At 31.6% G+C, this 22445-nt stretch overlaps 4 protein-coding genes across 5 annotated transcripts; 1 reads left to right on the top strand and 3 right to left on the bottom strand.

Annotated features, from left to right (window-relative positions):
- Positions 1-225: 225 nt before the first annotated feature.
- LOC141693471 (small ribosomal subunit protein uS10y-like) lies at positions 226-2332 on the bottom strand. Its single transcript, XM_074498577.1, has 3 exons — positions 2078-2332; positions 1400-1513; positions 226-540 (listed from the first exon to the last, which is right to left on the bottom strand). Exons 1-3 carry the CDS (start codon positions 2193-2195, stop codon positions 398-400), a joined length of 375 nt encoding a protein of 124 aa, XP_074354678.1. The 5' UTR covers positions 2196-2332; the 3' UTR covers positions 226-397.
- Positions 2333-3068: 736 nt separating this feature from the next.
- On the bottom strand, positions 3069-7825 carry LOC141690227 (putative calcium-binding protein CML13). 2 transcript variants are annotated; one of them, XM_074494922.1, is made up of 2 exons: positions 7258-7825; positions 3069-3453 (listed from the first exon to the last, which is right to left on the bottom strand). In XM_074494922.1, the coding sequence occupies exon 1, from the start codon at positions 7703-7705 to the stop codon at positions 7262-7264; it is 444 nt and encodes a 147-aa protein (XP_074351023.1). In that variant the 5' UTR covers positions 7706-7825; the 3' UTR covers positions 3069-3453; positions 7258-7261. The 2 variants fall into 2 exon arrangements, with proteins under 2 accessions (XP_074351023.1, XP_074351022.1); XM_074494921.1 differs by having other exon boundaries at positions 3069-3461; positions 7258-7823.
- LOC141692012 (uncharacterized) lies at positions 4453-5007 on the top strand. Its single transcript, XM_074496759.1, has one exon. It carries the CDS (start codon positions 4453-4455, stop codon positions 5005-5007), a length of 555 nt encoding a protein of 184 aa, XP_074352860.1.
- Positions 7826-20373: 12548 nt separating the features above from the next.
- Positions 20374-21698, bottom strand: LOC141692011 (putative F-box protein PP2-B12). Its single transcript, XM_074496758.1, has 3 exons — positions 21375-21698; positions 20950-21059; positions 20374-20800 (listed from the first exon to the last, which is right to left on the bottom strand). The coding sequence occupies exons 1-3, from the start codon at positions 21696-21698 to the stop codon at positions 20374-20376; spliced, it is 861 nt and encodes a 286-aa protein (XP_074352859.1).
- Positions 21699-22445: the final 747 nt, after the last annotated feature.

Raw genomic sequence — 22445 nt, 5'->3', positions numbered from 1 at the left:
GTTTGATTGGTTTATACTTCTTTATAATGGTGGACCGTCTACATTCACAACAATCACACCAATCAAAATGCATTAAAATTATAAATTTTAGTGCTTAACATATGTTTATGGGCACATACTAGACAAATCCGGTAAAAATCAACTAGCGATATAACAGAGAGATATTGAAGGATCCTATCACTGTCAAATTGCATTCTGAAAACAGAGATTAACAATACACTCACTTTTGAAATGCTAAATAAATTTGTTTTTACTTCAAAATTTTACTTGTACGTTGTCATAACAAAATTACTCGATAACAAATTTCTCGAGACAATAAAAATAACACTGGTTTCAAAAGGATATTTAAGAAACGCAAATCGACTGATCTAAAAATCTATCACGAAAGTGGGATCTTCTAGAGATCAGCAATGGTGACCTCAACCTCAACATCGGGTTCAATGGTAATGGAAGTAATCTGCTTCACCACATCAGGGGAGCTAAATAGGTCAATAACACGCTTGTGGATACGAAGCTCAAATCTGTCCCACGTGTTGGTTCCTATAAATTTCGGAAAAGAATATCAAATAAAAAATAGAATATCTACCAACAGGCATCACAAACTCCATTTATAACAAAGAAACAGAGAGAAGGGTGAAGAATGAAGATTAGTCGAGGTAATACATTAAGTCCACATACAAAACCAGTAAGTTAAGATCACTAACAAGTATTGAACCATTATTTGGAAGAATCAAATTAGTCTGTTTAGGTGTAGCTCAAATAAGAATTCAGCTTAATATACATATACACTACAAAGCCCATTGCCGAAAGACAAGCTATCTATGATTAAAAAACGACTGATTTTCAGAAATTAGTCCGATATATCATGACTTGGACTGGTGATAATGATAATTTCTACGATGCACAGATAACATCTGTTGAATCTTCTTTACAAGGGATTAGACCTAACAATGATGGCCAAGGTTATAAATTATAATAAATCATCATTAGAAAACAACCCAACTTCTTTTACCAAATTTTTAACTTTTAATGTAATTTGGACACAGTATTCTTCTAATGGAAGAAGGATAACTTTTATTAAACTTGTCTCATAATCCTCAGCTTCCAAAAGTAATAGATTTCTAAATAAGATTTTTTGTTGAACCTTGTCCATTATATGGTTATTATAACAAATATCCCATCTTTCAAAAGCAATGACTCTTTAATTAAACTTATGGCACCACAAATTTATTAAGAAGCAGACGTGAATAGTAGAGCAATATTACAACAAAATGAGATCCAGACTCCAGAGTGTTGCTTAGCTTTTTTCTTTAGAAACAGCAAAAGTAACAAGTGCATGTAAATTTTGTATTCAACTAGTTTTGAAAAACTTAATTTCAATCAAGATAGACGATAATACCTTCACCACAGGGAGCCTTCCTTGTGGTAATACGGAGAACCTTGGTTGGCATCCTCACCGGTCCCTTAACCTTCAAAGTCTTGTCCTTTGCTCCACGAACCAAATCAGCACACACTAAACACATAATTAAATAAACAATTAAGTATTGAACAAAAGATAGATAACAAGATTCATAACAACCTTAATTTGCCAGTATATGCCACTTCACAAAACCTTGAACTGAATAGTTGTTAATGATATAGAAAGCAATGCCCGTGTAATATGTCAACGTCAATAAAAACAAGTGTCCTAAGACATTTACTCAATGTACTTGGAAAAAAGCTAATCATATCCTTATTTAAAATTTAAACATAACCTCAATAACCAAGAGTATTTGTAACTACGGATAGAAACAAAGCTATTGTCCGTAAAAGCTCTTTAGTAATAGCAAGAAAATAATTCAAGACACTAATGCAATTATTCCATAACAAAGAGCTGCAAATTATGTAATAAGATAAGTCGTTGGCACAAAACAGAACTAAAACATACATCCGTATAAAATTAAGGTCATTCATGTACAAATTACCGTAAATTTCAAATTAAAATAAATTCCAAATACCGAAAAAGCACAGAATAAACGTAACATTAACCACCAAATTAACAGAAATACATGCATGGAGAAAAGAAAAAATAATAAACCTTTTTCGAGATTTTTAACATTTTTGGAAGACAGAGTGATTCTGACTTTATGCGCAGGTTCCTGAGTATCTTCATAACCAGGCTTAACAGCCGGCTTAATAGCTGCATAGGTCGCCATATTGTTCTCCTTAATTCTAAATTACTGCTGCTGCTACTGAATGTATAAGAAACGGTTAAAAGTTGAATGTAAGTAAATTCTGAAGAGGGTTTTATAAAATTACCTTTGGCTTTGGCAAATAATTTTACAGAGGGACACACTCGTTGGCGATTTTAAGGGTTTATCGTCGAGGGTTTATTAGGTTATTTATATGGGCAACTTTGGGCTAATCTTGGGCTTTTATCCGTGAACCTTTTGTTATTGTTGTTTAGGGCACCCTCAGCTCTTATTTAAGTAAAGTGCATATTGTGTCCATGATGTATTTGATTTTTGCATTTGTGTACCTGAAATCTAATATTTGCACTTTGTTTTTTTTGTCGGATGCACTTTGTTTTTCTGAAGTTATTAAACCAGTGCAATTAGTGTGCAACCGTAAAAAAAATAAAAATAAACGCCGTTAGTTTTGACATGATCTCGAAAGCTAATTTGACCATTTAACATGTAAAACTCACATCTTTTTTATATATAAAAAAAATAAAATGTGCTAAATATAAATTATTGTTTGCTATTAAAGTGTTTCGATTTATGTAACTAAAAATAATAACGAGTAGGCTTTTCATTTAATTACATATAATTTTAATATAACTATTGAAAGATTAAAAATTCAATTTTAATCGCATGGATAAAATACATCGCAATTATTTTTTAATTCAATCTATCTGTTTTTAATTTTCTTCAATTTTTTTTATGTAATAATTCTGAAGCTAACAAAAGTTTAATGATGAGACTTTGAAATTTCCTGAGAAGATATTATTCAAAGGTGTCCGACATTTTTCATCAGAATTATGTCTTGACTTGGAGAAGTGAAGTGTGAAACACAATTTTTATGGAAACTGTTGCAAAACGCCTTGATAAACTAACATAATTCGAAAGAGAAGATATTAGAGGCTACAATTCAAGCGATTACACAAAACGATTCGCCCCAGGGTTTGATGCCACTGATTATTCACACAACACACACATCAACCCAAGAAACATGTTTTCATACACCAGGAGCCTCCTAAATTAGAGCTGAAAAGCTAGAAAATCACATACATGTTTAATTTCAATGAAGTTGGATGCACACATTGTTCACTGTTAGAACAAATGACAGACATAAACTGAAAGCTGTCAATTGAAAACACAACCATACTACGGAGGCAAACAAAAGACTAATGCGCCAAAGAGCAAAAAGACTGGTCCATCCTTGAACTAGAAATATAACACAACTTCAGTTCACCTGCAATTCTGCAAACATAAGAGTAAATGAATTCTGAATAAGTATGGAAAATCAAAGAGCAAATTTATACTATTGCCAATTAATAGAATTCTGCAATTCTGTAATAATAAATGTTGTTGTCAAGACTCAAGAATGACCTTTGATTCTACAGTTAAACCTCTTTAAAGTAATACCCTTGGGACCGGGAAAAAATATTACTTTACCGAATTTATTACTTTATCGATATAATAATATTTTATTACTTTATCGATAAAGTAATATTTTATTACTTTACCGAATTTTTATGTTTACGTGGTACAGTATAATATATAATGTACGTATAAAAACTAGAATTAATCACATGCAATGTATTTGATCTAAAATTACTTTTATTATGATTACTTATATCCAAAAACTAGATGCATGCATATTAAAATTGCACCAGATCAGTACATAAAGGTAACATGTGTTGTGTACGTTGTATTGAAACTCAACCATCTAATATTTATTGTAATTCTTAAATAAAAATACATGAAGAGACACCATAATATTAATGATAAGACTTTGTGATTAACTATATAAAATGATAGAATGGTACACTACAGACACATACAATATCAACTTTGTTTTACAGTATACACCAATGTCTTCGCATCATCTAAAAGGAGTGAAAAAATCAGCAATCACAGATAAGATAAGGAGTGCTATTTGTGAATATAAAAAGGAGAATCCGGGTGTAAGCCAGAAAGATTTACAAGCATGGGTACATCAAAAATATGACTTAGATATCAGTCAATCAACTATATCAAACACACTCAAGAGAGCCTCGGAATACTTGTCCGACGAGAGGAAACAAAGTGATGTCAAAAAACACAAATCAGCAAAATATCCAGAGTTAGAGAAAGTTTTGTTTGAGTGGTTTCTTCAAAGGCAAGATAAAGTTAATATGTCTGGAGAAATCATTCAAGAAAAAGGAAAGGAGCATTTAAAGTTCACTATCGGCGTCGTCTATATTCTAGCATGTTGCAAAGTCTTGAAGTTAATGCAACAAATCCTGAAAAAGTTAATATCTTGAATGCTATTAGTTTTGCTAACATGGCTTGGAATATTGATGTGAAAACAACCACAATTGCAAATTGTTTTCGGCATTGCAAGATTCGTTCAGAAGAAAATGATGAACAAGAACTTGGAGAAATAAATGAAGGTGTCGAAGGATTAAATGAAGTTATCTCTAATTTACGATATAGGAATGTGATGGATGTCGAGCATCTCTTAAACTATCCAAACGAGAATGATGCGGTTATGGAATCACCTACGGATGAAGAAATCATTGAGTCGGTAATGAGCACTGATGAAGGGACTGATCCTGAACCCGACGATAGCAATGTCATCCCAAGCGTGTCATCAAAGGAAGCATTTCAAGCACTCACCACTTTGAACAATTACTTGTTACAACACGAGCAAAACATACCAGGAGTTATTTTTGCTTTACATAAAGTCAAGGACGAGACTAATTTTGGCTTTGGTGGAAAGAAGAAACAAGCTACAATAGATTCATATTTTAATAAGAATTAAATTTTGTAATCATATACATTATACAGTATATATATATATATATAATTATGGAATTATTACTTTACATATTACTTGGGCCCTTAATGACTTTCGAATTTTTTATTATCTTATGCTTTTAGCGAGAATATTACTTTACAACATTGGCCCAAGTTGGGACCGATGAAAATTATTACTTAAGCGAGGTTATTACTTTATCGGATATTACTTAATCGAGGTTTAACTGTATATTTAATCACTAGCAAAGATTGGATCATCAGCTAATATTCAAGTACAATAAAGTGTAAACACAAACAAAAGCTTAAAACTGATTAGAACTAGGGTTAATGTGGAATCTAGTTATGTCCCTATATTTTAGCAACATTGTTTTTTACGCATTAAATAAGTATCGGATGTTACATTCTCATGTTCAAACCAGGCACAACTTTAAATAACAACATTAAAGGATATCCCTAACATTCTATGTAACCCCAAAACATAGATAAAATGTGATAGTAAAACTTGAACAAGGGACTGGTTAGTGGCTACAAGCCTACACTTACTAAAACATAACTAAAATGGCAAGCACATTCATTATAGGTTTCTAATCACCTTCCTATGGCAACACCAGTCAGACACTCAGATAGTCAGATCGTTTAAGCCAATAAATGCCCTAGGCTTTCTTTATGGTTAAACAAAATTTACTCTAGAGGGTCAGAATTTGGACAGATCTGCCACGAATGGTTCTTTGTTTACCAAATTCTTTCTCATATTTTGAGACAATTCCAGACTAATTAAAAAGGACTTTGAGGACATTATTTGAAATGTTAGATTGTTATTTAAATAAGATAGATCTTCTCAGGTTAAATCTGGTTCAAAAAAGAATCAGTTCATAAGAGTATTTGACCAACTGCCTAAACATGAAAACATAACTGTTGTGACTGCCAGTTTAGAACAAGTATAGAACAACAGGGAAAATATCCCTGAGTGATGCATTTAATTCATCAAAGATCTGCCACAACACAAAAGAAAAATAAAAAAATAAAAAAATAAAAATTACAACATTTTTAACATCAAACGGAAATGAAGTACGAAACAGACATGACCAACTTCAATCACATAGCAATGGCCTCATTTTGGTTTTGCTTAGCGAAAAAATAGGGGAAAAACAGGAAAGATAACGCTAACGCTAGCACACCTTGGTCTCCTACTTCTATTCTGAGTTATTTCCTAATCTACCCTCTCAAAATAGTTAACTCTATTTCGAATAACTCATCATATTTTCAATTTATCTGCCCTCCCCAAATTTCAGCACTACAACTACACGTCTACAATAAAATTTTGTAGCATATTGACATAATTCCCTCCAGCCTCGAGCTTCTACTGATGGGACGTAATCTATTGAGGGCATATTAGCTTGGACTTAATACTATCACATATCATACAATTGACTATTAATCAATTAATTATTAGAGCCAACAAGTTACAAAACTATATTTCTACATAGATTCACTCGCACCTACTAAGAACTTGTACAAAATTAAAACGTTAATAATATACATAACAAGTCTAGAATTCTTAAAAAGTAAGTAATACAAGGACCACTAGAAGCCACAACAGTCCCACATATTCAAATTTTCACATGCATCTATTTCACTTATTGACAAACACCAACAACTAGCATATACTACAACAATCAAAACTCCAATGATATACAAGTCCACAATCCTCATCATCTTTCAAGCACATAAAAACATACTGTCAAATTATGTTTTTAATTTTCTCAAAATCAAATCTCACACTTTTAACTATCACAAAATAGGCTAATAAAACCAAATAAACTAAATATCCACATTTATAACGAGTAACAACATTCTACTCCAATTAAATCCCATCATATTAGCAATTATGATAATGTCGAACCACACATAATCATATAAATACTAATCGAAGCAAATATAACAACAAGACCACATAATCATAACATCCGCATCACTAGTAACTATCACACAATAGACTAAACAAAGTAAATAAACAAAATACCCACATAACTACAACATTCTACTTGAATAATATTGCAGCACATTATCAATTACGTAAAGGTGAATGAAACTTATTTATCACACAATACATAATCAGAAGCAAATATAACAACAACCAAGTCCACATAGTTATAACATCCGCATCACTAATTCACACAAAAAAAAACAAACTAACATCACACACATAACACAATAATTCTCCGAAAACTCGAAAAGTAAACAAAATACTCACAGAATCATTTGGCAACCATCCGCGCAATAAAATCCTCATACTTAATTTTACCATCAGATCCAACATCAACTTCACGGATCCACTCATCAAACTCAGCAGGCTCCAATTTCTCACCAATACTCGTAAGTATATGCCTCAGATCCGTAACCGCCACAAAACCAGTTCCGTCCTTATCTATCACTTTAAACGCATCTCGGAGCTGCCGATCGAACGGCTCAGGCTTCAGATGCTTCGACATGAGCTCTAAAAACCGATTGAAATCGAAAGCGACGGTGAGTTTCTCATCGGCGATGATCGTTTTGAGTTGAGCTTGCGTTGGATTGCCGCCGAGAGATCGCATTAAGATTCCGAGCTCCGACGGCGCGATCTTGCCGTCGCCGTCGGTGTCGAAGAGAGTGAACGCTTCTTTCATTGATGAGACTTGATCGTTGCTTAGATCTTTCCCCATTTTTGTTTGTTTGTGTGTATAGGTTTGTGTTTGTGTGTATAGGTTTAGGCAATTGAAATGAGAAGAAAGGAGGAAGAAGGCTTGCCACAACTTTTATATATCCACTTTTGATAAATTTAAATGTGTTTGAAATTATAAAGAACCTTTTTAAACGGCGAATCTTATTTGAATTTCTTTTTTCTGCTTGTCTTAAATAGATTTTTTCAATGAAAAATATAAATATGATCATTTAATATTTATGTTTTCCTGTTTCCGAATTATTGGAGCTGATAAGATAATTTCTGTCAAGTTCGATCCGGTTCTCGAATATTTCTGAGACTTTCTAAAATCTATATTATCTATCTATATTATACTATACTACATTATACAATATTATAATATTATAATAGACGAAATATTGAAAATTTGGTGGTCGGTCCTTGCTGAAATTACTTAATTGTTTGGTAGTTATTCTTTACTAATTAATTAAACAAAATACTTAATATTGAAGTTGACTTCTACTATAACAATTATTGTTGTTGTTTGTCTAATCACCTGCATCAATTCTCTTTGTTTTCCTATTCTCCAAGTTCATTGGCGAATAGATGATTAACAAATAACCAAAAAGAGTAAAACTAAAAGAAAGGAAATTTTGTTAATAAAAAATAGTTGTTGTTTTTAATTATTAAAATCATATTTGAATTTGAAGGTAATGATAAAAACTAAGATTTTCTTTTATACCTGTCAATTTACAATAAAGACAATAATTATATATATATCGATTTTTTTTCAAAACTAATATTTCAAAATCAAATACTACAAATCATAAAAAAAAATATTAGGGTTGTCAATTTCGGGATACGGTTCGGATTTGTGTCGGATCATATTCCTAGGTCGAATTTTAGATCTGACACTAACCCAAGAAAATTATTTACACTCAAAATCTTAACATTAACCCGGTTCATTTATTAACGGGTCATACGACCTACTAATTCATTTTTTTGACGAATATTTTATTTACTAATGATATAACTTTTTTGACTTATACAGTAAATTTAATTAAATATAATATTTATAAAACCATTCACGGATTATTAATTTTTTTCTAACCTAACCTCGCTTCTTCTTTTTTCCAGAAATGACACGAACGTAGTTATTTAACAAAATAAAATAATGACATTTTAATTTTTTTATAACCAATTTCTATTTTCAACAAAAATGCACTATCGATTCAATTCAAATTAATAAATTAATATTAAAAAAAATTCAAAATAAATTAAAATATTAAAGAAAGCCCGTGAATTGCACGAGATTTAAGCTAGTTATATTATAATAAACGAAATATTAAAAGTTTTGTAGTCGGATAGTCGGTATTTGCTCAATTTTCTTAATTACCCTTACTTAGTTATTCTAATTCCGATTAGTGGGTCGATCAATTCTACTTCTAATTGATATTGAAGTCAACTTCCTCTATTGTTTTACCAATTTCAATTCTATTTTATATCGAACTCTATAGCATTATAATTTATATTAAATTTAACTTATTCTACCAATTTAAATTTTAATTCATATCGAGTTTTATATTATTCTAATTTTTTACTTGGGGCTAAATTAAATTTAAGCAAACTAAATATAATTATTAAGATTTAGTTGATATAATGTGACTCGGGTTAAGATAAAATAATAATACTATCAATCCTCCTAAAAAATTATACTAATGAATTTGGATAAACAAAATAATATATTTTATTAATCCACGATAAAAAAAATACAGTATACAATTGATTCGGACTAACACAAAATTAAAATAAAAATACAATTCGACCAACAAAAACAAAATCATATATACTAATTATTCAGTCTAAAACAAAACTATTTATACTATATTATAATAGACGAAACATTAAAATTTTGGTAGTCGGTCGGTCGATACTCGTTGAAATTACTTAATTATCCTTACTTAATTAATATTGTTGCTTTTACTTAATTATCCTTATTTTAGTTCGAATAAAAAAATATTGTATTGACCAAAATTTGAGCAAGTAATTACAGAAATTTTTATGCGAGCTTGAGAGAGAGAGTGCTCTTGCTCTAGAGCTTCGGAGTCCACCGTATAATTCATGTTATCCTTTCTAATCTTAGCGGAAAATATATTTGCCAATTGCCATGACAAACTAATGAAGTTTGTAATTTACTTGAACCGAGAGTAAAATTAAATATTTTTTTTTCCTATTAAATTGATATGTAATTAATTTATACTATTTTTACAATATTATAATAATCAAAATAATTACTCTTACTTAATAAATTATCTACTTCAACTAAAACACGTTATTGTTTTTTCAATCCTAAAAGAAACACCTCACTTCTTGAAGATATAAGGAGCAGTAAATAATAATCTAATATATCTATCGATTTATTTATCTATCTATCAATATATACTAAATTATCTATTGATACTTATACTATATTATAATAGACGAGATATTAAAAATTTGGTACTCGGTCGATCGATACTTGATGAAATTACTTAATTATTGGAATTTGATGAACTTAATTATGCTTGCTTAATTATTAATGTATTTTTTACTTAATTTATATTATATCAAACTTTTATGGTTTTGGGACAAACTTTTATCAGCTGATAATATTTGGTAGTCGATCGGTTTATACTATATTATAATAGAAAAAATATTAAAAATTTGATAGGCGGTCGGTATTTGATAAAATTACATAATTGCCCTCATTTAATTAATTTATTATTTTTACATAATTATCTTATATAATATTATCGTTAAAAATTATAAAACCCTGAACAAAGTTATATATAACCGGATACAGTAAGTAAGTAGAAGATAATGGTTGAGTAGATATATACGGTGTTCGAGTTAAAACAAAATAATAAATGTTAGTGATTATATCAAAATAGTTATATTATTGAACTGAGATAAAAAAAATTACTAAAAGATAATTCGTTAATCGATATAATGACATCGGGTTAAAAAAATTACTTCACCTTTTAACAACTATAATTTATATGATTTAAATGTATTAATGTTGTACTAGTTTATATTTGTAAGACATTTATGCACGGCATTTACAAATTGGTAGATAATAAATAAATACAAATTTTATTAGACCTTATGTAATTTCAATAAAAAAACTGACTCTGGCCAGTCTTGTTTGTATTATAAAAAAAGAAAATAATTCCTAAAATTATAATTTTAGGAAAATTATCTAAATTTATTAAGATTTTATATATTGAATCTTTTGCAATAATAAAATTAATCCCCTGTATTTACGAAAATAGTCTTAATTTTATATTTAAAAGTCGCTTAGTTTTAGATAATTATTTATAATTTTTTAAAGTCAATTTTAGGATTTTTTAAGCTCTTATAAAAATTAGCTTAACATTATATTTTTATTATATAATATATGCATAAGGGGAACGTATCCAAATTTTTTGGTAGATATGGTACATGTACTAATAATTTAATATAAACTGTTAATTTTTTTTTTATAAATATATGTGCATATATATAAATTTGTTTCTATTACTTTCTTCCTTGCATCGATCCGATTAAAAACTTTTCTTCAATAGACAATACATATTATATTTTCAAGTCACCCCACCACAACGAATACAAAAAACTGCATTATACCGTAATAACAATTTAATTACTGTTAGGCTCACCTCTTAAAGCTAATACTTGTATCCAGGCTCCTGATATCCCTTCATGTTTTTTAAATCCTGCGAAATTGAAGAAAATCCAGTCTACAAGAATATGCATCACTAAAATGTGACTATTGTTGTAATATACTAGTAATAATGGTAACTATAAAAGAGCTACTAAATTAGAGATCAAGGGAGAGGGAAATATGAGCATAGAAAGAATTGGTCGGTGCAAAATTTTCATTCACAAATGCAATCTATTTATAGTAAAACAAAGGGAGCAAGTATTAAATGCAAGGTAACAATTTCTACAAATCTATGCATAACCTAACTATTGCAATATTGACTAACTATATAACAATCAATTTACAACACTCTTCTTTGATTGCTATGATAGTATGGATCATAGATTGCCTCGTTAAAATCTTGTCAAAGAAAAACCCAGTGGGATAAAAACTTTGACGAAGAAAAAAGAGTACAATCTATCTTTTGAAAACTAATCATTATCTGAATTTTGTTGCAACAAATCCTTGAGTCGACGCATTCCAATGTTATGTCGTAATTTACCAAATGTTGAATTCGGTAATGATTTCGTGAATAAATCTGCAAGGTTGTCACATGATCGGATTTGTTGTATATCAACTTCTCCATTCTTTTGAAGCTCGTGAGTGTAAAAGAATTTTGGTGAAATGTGCTTCGTCCTGTCTCCTTTGATATATCATTCCTTAAGTTGATCAATGCATGCAGTGTTGTCCTCAAACAAGACAGTAGGATTTCTTGTGATGTCCGGTAATCCACATGATTCTTGAATATTCTTGATGATAGACCGCAACCAAATACATTCTCTACTGATTTCATGAATTGCAATGAGTTCCGAGTGATTTGTTGAGGTTGCCACTGTAGTTTGCTTCGTGGATTTCCAGGAAATGGCTGCACCGCAATATGTAAATACATATCTAGTTTATGATTTTCCAAAGTGAGGATCTGACAAATATCGAGCGTCTGCATATCCAATCAGCTGAGATGTTGAGTTTTTCGGGAAGCATAACCCAAAATCAACTGTTCCACGAAGATAACGAAATATATGCTTGATCCCATTCCAATGCCTATCCATCGGAGCAGAACTAAATCTAGCCAATAAATTCACAGCAAATTCAATATCTGGCCATGTATTATTTGCAAGATACATAAGTGCACCAATTGCTCCAAGATATGGGATTTCAGGGCCGAGAACTTCTTCATCATCTTCTCGTGGTCGAAATATATCTTTATTAGGCTCTAAAGATCTAACCACCATTGGAGTAGTCAATGGTTGAGATTTATCCATGTAAAATCTGTTCAAAACCTTTTCTGCATATGTAGATTGGTGGAGGAAAATTCCCGATGACAAGTGCTCGACTTGTATACCAAGGCAATATTTTGTCCTTCCAAGATCTTTCATTTCAAATTCTGTCTTTAGGTATATGACAGCTTCATCAACCTATGTAGATGTTCCTACAAGGTTTAAATCATCCACATATACAACAATAATCACAAAATCAGATTGTGATTTTTTGATAAAAACACATGGAGAAATTTGATTACTAATATACCCATTCTTTTGTAAATAACGACTAAGTCTGTTATACCACATACAACCAGACTGTTTCAGTCCATACAATGATCGTTGAAGTTTAATGGAGTATATATGACGAGGTTTCTTGAACTCGTCCATTTTTAACCCTTCTGGGATCTTCATAAAAATTTCACTATCAAGTGAACCGTACAGGTATGCAGTAACGACGTCCATAAGACGTGTTTCCAATTTTTCTTTAGATGCCATACCTAATATAAAACGAAAAGTAATTTCATCCATCATTGGCGAGTATGTCTCTTGATAATCAATGCCAGGCCTTTGAGAAAACTCTTGTGCTACAAGTCGGGCTTTATATCTCATAATTTCATTCTTTTCATTTCGTTTTCTTATGAATACCCATTTATTTCCAACAGGGTTCACACCGATTGGTGTTTGGACAACAGGTCCAAATACTTCTCTTTTACTCAGTGAATTTAATTCTGTTTGGATTGCGTCTTTCCATTTTGGCCAGTCTTTTCTTCGACGGCATTCATCCACACTTTGTGATTCAGGATCAGAATTTATGTTTACATCCAATGCTGTGGAATACACAAATACATCATCGATTATGGCTTTACTTCGATCCCATAATTTCATATCATTCACATAATTTATTGAAATTTCATGATTGTTTAATCCCGTATCTTCAGGGACTGGAATCTCTTCAGGAGATAATACCACTTCAGGGGTATTTACTTCTTCTGGAGCATGTGCCACTTCAGGGGAAATTTTCTTTATTTTTCTTTTTCGTGGTGCAACATCTTTTGCACCGACCGGTCTACCACGCTTCAGGCGTGGCTTTGATTCTGTAACCAATTCTTTTGTATCTGATTTTTGAATTGGTATATCTATTCTAGCTGGAGTATTTACTGCAGGTATATGAGATTTAGTTATATTTCTAGAATCGTTAAATGCGTCAGGCATTTGGTTTGCGATATTTTGCATATGAATAATTCTTTTAACTTCAAGTTCGCATTGACCGGTACGTGGATATAGAAAATATAATCCTGACGCATTCCATGTTATGTCAGGATTAACTTTATTTGAATGTTTATCTCCCCCTAAGAGAGGAAACATAGACTCGTCAAAATGACAATCTGCATATCTTGCGGTAAATAAGTCTCCGGTTAGAGGCTCCAGATATCTAATTATAGATGTGGAATCAAAACCAACGTAGATACCTATTCTTCTTTGAGCTCCCATCTTCGATCTTTGTGGTGGAGCAATCAGTACATAAACATCACATCCAAAAATTTTGAAGTGAGAAATATTAGGAACTTGACCAAGTACCAATTGTAGCGGAGAATGTTGGTTGTAGGAAGTTGGTCTAATCCTAATAATATTAGCAGCATGAAATATTGCGTGACCCCAAATAGATGTAGATAATTTTGCTTTCAACAACAGCGGTCTTGCAATAAGGTGGAGTCTTTTGATAAAGGACTCGGCTAACCCATTTTGTGTATGTACATGAGGAACTGGGTGTTCAACTGAGATTCTTACAGACATGCAATAATCGACAAAAGTTGCAGATGTGAATTCGCCGGCATTATCTAAACGAATTAACTTAATGCATTGATCTGGGAATTGAGCTCGTAATTTGATTATTTGGGCAAGTAATTTTGTAAAAGCATCATTACGAGTTGAGAGAAGACGAACATGAGACCATCTAGTTGAGGCATCGATTAATACCATGAAGTACCTAAATGGACCAGATGATGGTGTATAGGTCCACATATGTCCCCTTGGATCCTTTCTAAAAAAATTGGGCTTTCAAGCTGAACTTTAGTAGGGGATGATCGAGTAATCAATTTTCCTAAAGAACATGCTGAACATGGAATGTCATTGTTGGAAAGAACTTTAAAATCTTTAAGAGGATGACCAGTAGAATTCTCTATAATACGACGCATCATAGAGACGCCAGGATGACCTAATCTTTCATGCCAAAGTGTAAAAGATTTTGGATCTATGAGTTTAGAAGCAACGACATTGTGTGACTCAATAGTTCTAATTTTTATTATATATCATCCTGAGGAAACTGAGTGAAACTTTTCTAAGATTTTCTTGTTTCTAGGATTAGCGGAAGTAATAAGAAGATATTCTCTATCAGCCTCAGAGGTAGTTTCGATGTGAAAATTATTGAGTCGGATATCTTTAAAACTAAGAAGATTTCTAGTAGACTTACTAGAATATAATGCATTTGAAATGTGTATGTGGGTACCGTTAGGTAGGACGAAACTAGCTTTTCCAAAACCTTCGATTATATTAGATACGCCGGAAATCGTTCCGACTTGAGCTTTGGTTTTGGTTATTTGGGTAAAATACTTTTGGTTCTGTAGAATCGTATGAGTTGTACCACAATCAACAATGCATATATCTTCAGAATCCATTATGTATATAATTAAGAAACATAATTTATTTGATAAGAACATAACACACTACATAGTTCAAACAAAATAAAGCACACAATACACACTACTATAATAATTATATGAAACTAATCTTCAGCCTCCCATATGGGAGTTTCGTTAGGTTCATTCGGACCATTAATACTTATTTCTCCAGTTGTGATTCTCGGAAAATCATCTATGTCATTGTTGGCGAAATTTGTTTCTACCACTTTCTCTTTTGATTTTTGAGAAGATTGGTATAACTTAACAAGATGATCTGGGGTATGACAATTACGTGTCCAGTGCCCATTCATGCCGCACCTATAGCAAATATTTTCAGTTTTTCCTCCTCGTGATGCCTTTCTTTTACTCTGTGATTCAGATTGCCACTTCCGGTGACCAGAGTTGTTATATGGACGAAAATTCCCGTGGCTCCGACCTCGTCCATGGTAACGCCCTTAGCCCCGTCCACCTCTATACCCTTTTCCACGTACATTCGGCTGAAATGACATTTTATTCACTTCAGGTAATGGGGCAGATCCTGTTGGACGAGATTGATGATTCTTAATCACCAATTCATGATTCTGTTCAGCAACGAGGAGAGTTGATAAAAGATCCCCGAACTTAGTAAATTTGCGCTCCCTGTACATCTCTGCTAAGTTGATATTGTTAGGGTGAAAAGTTGATAGTGTTTTATCATTTTTCTTTTTTCCGTAACTTTCTCACCACACATAATAAGCCTATAACTTATTTTGAACAAAGCAGAGCTATATGCTCGGACACTCTTAAAATCCCGAAGTCTTAAATTAGCCCAATCATTTTCAGCTGCAGGTAGATAAACTAGTTTCCGGTGATCGAACTTATCCTTTAGATTTTCCCATAAAATAAAAGGATCCTCGACTTCTAAGTACTCAGATTTTAAATCTTCATGCATGTGGTGTCGAAGAAAAATTATGGAGGTAAAATTTTCTTCAACCGTGGATTTATTTTCTGCCTTTATTGTATCGCTTAATTTTTTTGAACCCAAGTGCAACTTTACATCTTGTACCCATGATAAATAATTATCGCCAGAAATGTCCATGGAAACGAACGACAAGCTTGTAATATTTGTCATACTAAATCTGAATTAACATGAAAATTATTAAATTTTAATTCATCAATGTAAATATTACATAAAATCCTACTTAATCGGGTGCGTTAACAAGTATGCGATAATCAATGTATATATCATTATTATCATTGATATTATAAACAGATCTATATATAAAATGACAAATGGATTTTCATCCGCCATACGGACGTCTGTGTATGCAGATTATCTCCGACCAATAATAAATTAAAGTGGACAATCCTGCATAAGTTAGTTTGGGACAAAAAGTTATTATCCGATAGTTATGCAATTTATAAATTAAGATTCCCACTATACTTCGGTATTACCCAAAATTAAATGGTACCGTAAAATAATTTTAATAGGCGGTGCTCCGACCATATATATTTAAATTATTAGTAGAGAGTATAACCACGTCTACTTCGATCATAGATATATAAAAATTATATTTAGAGGGTGTAACCACGTATAATCATATATATGCATTTTTTAATTAAAATTATACATTCTCAGTTTCGGCAGAGTTTCGTGCTGATAACGTGTTGTAATATACTAGTAATAATGGTAACTATAAAAGAGCTACTAAATTAGAGAGTAAGAGTGGAGGGAAATATGAGCATAGAAAGAATTGCTCGGTGCAAAGTTTTCATTCACAGATGCAATCTATTTATAGTAAAACAAAGGGAGCAAGTATTAAATGCAAGGTAGCAATTTCTACAAATCTATGCATAGCCTAACTATTGCAATATTGACTAACTATATGACAATCAATTTACAACAACTATCTATTTCTCTGATGGCAAAGCAGGTGTAATGGAATTGCACAAATATTGGAGGGATAATAAATTTTTTTATTGAACATGAGCATCTCCTGCTACATATAACCCTTAGCTAAAAATCATTAGTACATATTATAAATAAAAATATAGAAATTATGTTAAAAAAATCCATCTCCTATTGATGTTGACTATATTTGTTAACCTATAACAAATCTGTAAAAAAAATATATTTATTTATTACCATATTGAAGTAATATATTTTATTTATAACAACATAAAATTTTAATAACATACTATTTTTAAATATAGCTAACTAATATAGTCAATACCATCGAAATACAATGTCTTACAGGTTTAACAAATTTTACTTATTGTCCTACAGGTTCAATTTAGCCAACCAATTATAGCTAACACCATTGGAGATGGAGATGCTCTAATGTTCAGTTGAAGACTTCTGTAGTTAAACCTTTTTAAATTAATAGGGTCGGGACCAAAAAATAGTATTACTTTAACGAGTTTATTATTTTATCGGGAGTAAAAATATATTGTGTTTATTATGTTGTGACCGAAAAAAAATTATTTTAACGAAATTATTACTTTAACTATTATTATTTTATCGTCTTGTATTTGTGTTTTTTGACAGACAAGTTAAGCAAATAAATTGGGAAACCAAATCTGATTTATTTTAATGTATGCTAATCATGCATATCCTAGTGAGTTTATGGTATGAATCTAAACAAGCGATGGCTAGGCACACAATACAAATATGATGCATTTGTCATAAGAAAACAGCACAAATGATGTACGGGTACTTATTAAACATGACATGGAATGAAAACAAGTAATCGAAGATATTGTTAAAATAAACCAATTTGAACAGTATTATTCGATCACAAATAATGGCCAAGACCAAACATATAACAACCAATTAAGTATTAACAAAAAGGCATGTTAATCTTAGAATATTAAAGAATAATTTTTAAAAAAATAAATATGTTTACTTATTAATTTATATGATATTAAGTATATTTTTGTAAACCTATATTATTATAAATATATTTTGCGATTTTTAAAAATTTAAAATCACATCCAAATCGCAGATAAGCGATTATTAAAATATTAATCTGCAACCAACCCGCGTTTCGCGATTATCCGCAAAATACAATTTCTTTGCGAGGGGGATTTAAAACTTGTCATGTACATTGTAGACATCTATCAGCAAAAGTACTGTATTTATACATAAACATATGCTGTTACTTGTTTCATGTTTTAAGCCTTCCTCATATGTGATGACATTGCACCGATCCTTCCTTGTAACAACCCTTCTCCATTGTGGTTTTGAGCTACGAATCCTTGCAAAAAAATGCATTATGTAACCTTATACAATTCTAATAATATTGCCTCAAGCTCAACCCTTGAAGCTATCATTTCCTTTCTTGCACGCTGAAGCAAATGCAGGTATGAATTCGCCTATATTTGGTTCTTTAGCACATTTCCTGCATAAATTCAATTATAAAGAAGTTAAATAGATGAAGAAGACGGAAGTAAAAATAAATTGCATGCGCTAGTTGACAAACTTGCCAATTTTACAGTTTGGAGGTAAGATTTAGTACTGGCATTGCTAGATAGTGAGATCATTACAGGAAACAGTAAACAGGTTTGCACATCATTGCTCTTGCTAGAGAGATCCAAGGCTAAAGAGCTCAAGGCATAAATGCAAGAAATTCTATTAAGGACTGAGAACTGAAATAGCTTCATGAAGAGGAGCTTATGCAAAAGATATGTACATGAGACGATTGCCTAGAAAGTGTAATTTCCGGATGACCATATCTCATGGACAGCAGATCCAGAAGCAGCGCCTCAAGTAGACACAAAATTTAGAGGCAGTCATAAACACTGGTTTTTGCATCACTAATGTCTAATGCTACTATCAGTTTATCTCCAATGCCAGAGATACAGTAATTGAACTGCACTGATATTAGAGGGATGACAAGCAATGCCGAGTCCTTGGGAACCAGGCTGTGATTTCTCTACTGATGTGGGTTTTTTTAATGCTACTTTGTAGTTTATTTCATGCAATCCCTGTTAGTTATGACATGAAATCTTGCAGGTAACTTATTAGCTTGATTATCATCTAACAATTAATTTACATCATACCACTAGTATTTTTTCAGAAAAAGTTAACAAAAAAAAGTATTATTGGACGATTACAAAATTGCTTAAAGATATTATATGATATGAAATGATGTTGAGCTCAAACATATTTTTGGAAGAACTCTATGCTTCTGCATGATCTCTGAGAGTTTGTGTTGCGAAAAGTCTCTTTCTGATCAGGTAAAATTTATTTACATCTGTGTTACCATCAACCTCTGGTATTATAGCTAGGATCCAGATCAACTGATTTATTTCTGCGATTAGTAATCAACTAGATTTGTGGCCCATGGGAACTTAGCACGGCGGTCTCAAATAAGCAAAACAAAAAGCTCTGATAAATAATTCCCCTGTAATAACTAACTTATATTAATTAAAAAGCAAATCAAACACTGCTCGATGCAAGTTTACATATAACGTACAAATGCAAGTTTCATGTGAAAAAAAGTGTTGTAGAAAAATTAGACAGAGTATTTGTTAACTGCTCGATGCACCGCTTCATGCGACTGCTTTCTTTCTCACCGATCTTCATGTGAAAAAAAGTGCTGTAGAAAAATTAGACGGATTATTTGATAAATTTTTTCAATTTATGCATATTTTGAGATATAATATATAAAAATAATATTTGTGAGAAAGTTTGATGGTGAAACTGATAATTACTTACTGCAAAAACTTAAAACAGTTTTTTCCAAAAGTATGGAGGACATATTTTTGCTAATAACAGACGTTTTTCCAGGCGTTAGCTTTTAAAATTTAACAAACACTTTTCTGACAGATTTTAAGCAAAAAACTGCAATACCAAACGGAACTTTAAAAGCAATATATTCATCAAGAGTCTCCCTTAATGTTTAGAACATAACTTAAGAGATTAATGACTGGTTTAGAAAAAAACACAAATTTTCAAATTGAAGTGCAAATCTTTGAAAGCAGAATTAAGACATCTAATAAAACTTTAAATAAGATAGATAAGTGTAATTTAATTTTTAGAACTTTTGGGTCGGATCTCGATTCCATAAATAAAGAGGCTGCCCTTCCTTCTCCCGCTTTTCACTTCCCTCAAGCTCATCCGAAGTTCAGTGCTACCAACACTTAATCCCTTGTTAAAGTAGTCGCCCAACTCCACTTCGTACCAACTATCATGCTTCGTTATTAATACAGGTTTATCCTTTTTCTGGGGTACATAAACATTTTTGTTTTCGCCATGACCATCAATCCCAACCCAAGTTTCGAATGATCCTTCTGCCCCGAATTCAAAAAAGTCGGAGTCGTGACATGAAATATCTACCAAAAGGTAAGCAGTATAGTTTGTATTTGGGGACAATAGTGAAGTGCTTATCTTTGCCTCAACTTCAAGATTTACGCCCCTCCAAAGAAAAGCGATGTCACTCCAACTGTATGTCAAACTGTAAGATATTCAGAATATGCAACACCTTTTTATAGTATTGCAGTTGCTCAAAAAAATTGGGCTATTATAACAGAAAGTTGACGTTGCATTATAAAAGCATTGCATCTGGCCATCTATGACGTAGTGATCTCTTAACTCATCATTTACCTCGGTTGCATATCTATACACACAGACCACCCTTTCGGATCGATCTGCAGCAGGTCCCGTGCTCCTATACGAAAACATTGCTTCCCGCTGAGCTTCTCCAAGCAAAAGTACTGCTTAAATGAAAAAAAAGATTAACTAGCTTCACTAATTCATCGTATCCATACACTACAAGAAAAACGGCTTAATACTTAATACAACTGTTTCTCGCTTGCGGTTGTATTTAGCCGTGCCCAATTAAACAACTGAAATTCATCGAATTTAGTCAAGTTGAACTTGTGCAGTTGAACTTAGTCTTACTTTCTTGTAGTGATAACAAATACCGTAATATTCAAAAAAAATCAAGAAATCACCAATCATGTTCCAAGTACATTATGTTTAAACAAGATCATCAGACAATCAAGTGAAGGGGGCACATAATTAATTACCGTACAATCACCATAATCATCATAAATTAATAAAGGATTGTCCGAAAGAAAGAGATACAAATCCTTGATGGTAGCAAAAGCATGCAGAGTGTCCGAATCAATGTTTCTCCAGGGATCATCACGCACACACCGATCTGACCCTGCCCGACGACAGATTTTGTGAAGTGGCAAAAATCTCTGCCAAACGTGGTCGGAGTTTGCTGCTGAACGAAATTTTTTGGACACTAATGATAGCGACCCACATGCATCCCCAGGACTAGTACGTGATACAATCTCTTCTATCAGTTTTTGTGGCAAGGCATTCATCCCCAACATGTTGGCCATTAGATGCAGTACGGAACAGAGATAAGTGGGATAATTGTATATTGTGTATGTTAATTTACATAGAAGAATGATTCCCTAGGGTTTATTATCTGAAACAAATTTACGGGGATGGATTTAGATTAGATTTTAATAGTTCGAAATTTTTGGTTTTTCAAAAATTGTCATTAAATTTTAATTCTAAGCAGAATTTGACAAATTGAAGTGATATCTTGTAGAACGAAAGGGGTATTGCTAATTGTATTAGCTTATTACCCCGATTTTTTTTAATATTATGTGATTTTTTAATTTAATTTAAATTGAAATTAAATAAAAATTGTTTGTATTTTTTTTCAAAAAAGAGAGCAAGAATAGATAATATGTTTTAGTTGAAAAAATTAATTGATTATTTATTAGTAACTATAATATATTATTTAATTTTATTTAAATCGGGGTAATCCTGGCTCGAATCCGGATTCGACCCGTTCATAACGAATATAATTCATTTTTTTTATCGTAGGTAACCAATTCGTATTCATATATATATTTAGCAAATTCGGATCTTAATTTATAATTTGAACATATCAAGACGAATTTTACCATTTTGATATTCGGTCGCATTTATATATTAGAGTAGTTCGAATAATTTTATAGTATTTGAATATATATATTTATTAAAGATTTCCGATTCCAATTCATTAATTATGTTTGTAATATATATTTCATGTAAGACATGTATACTAAAATAATATTCTATAAAATGATAAAAAT

The sequence above is a fragment of the Apium graveolens genome, chromosome 10 (genome assembly GCF_009905375.1).
Source record: "Apium graveolens cultivar Ventura chromosome 10, ASM990537v1, whole genome shotgun sequence".
Classification (NCBI taxonomy): Eukaryota; Viridiplantae; Streptophyta; class Magnoliopsida; order Apiales; family Apiaceae; genus Apium; species Apium graveolens.
This window is presented reverse-complemented; position numbering and strand designations above follow the sequence as displayed.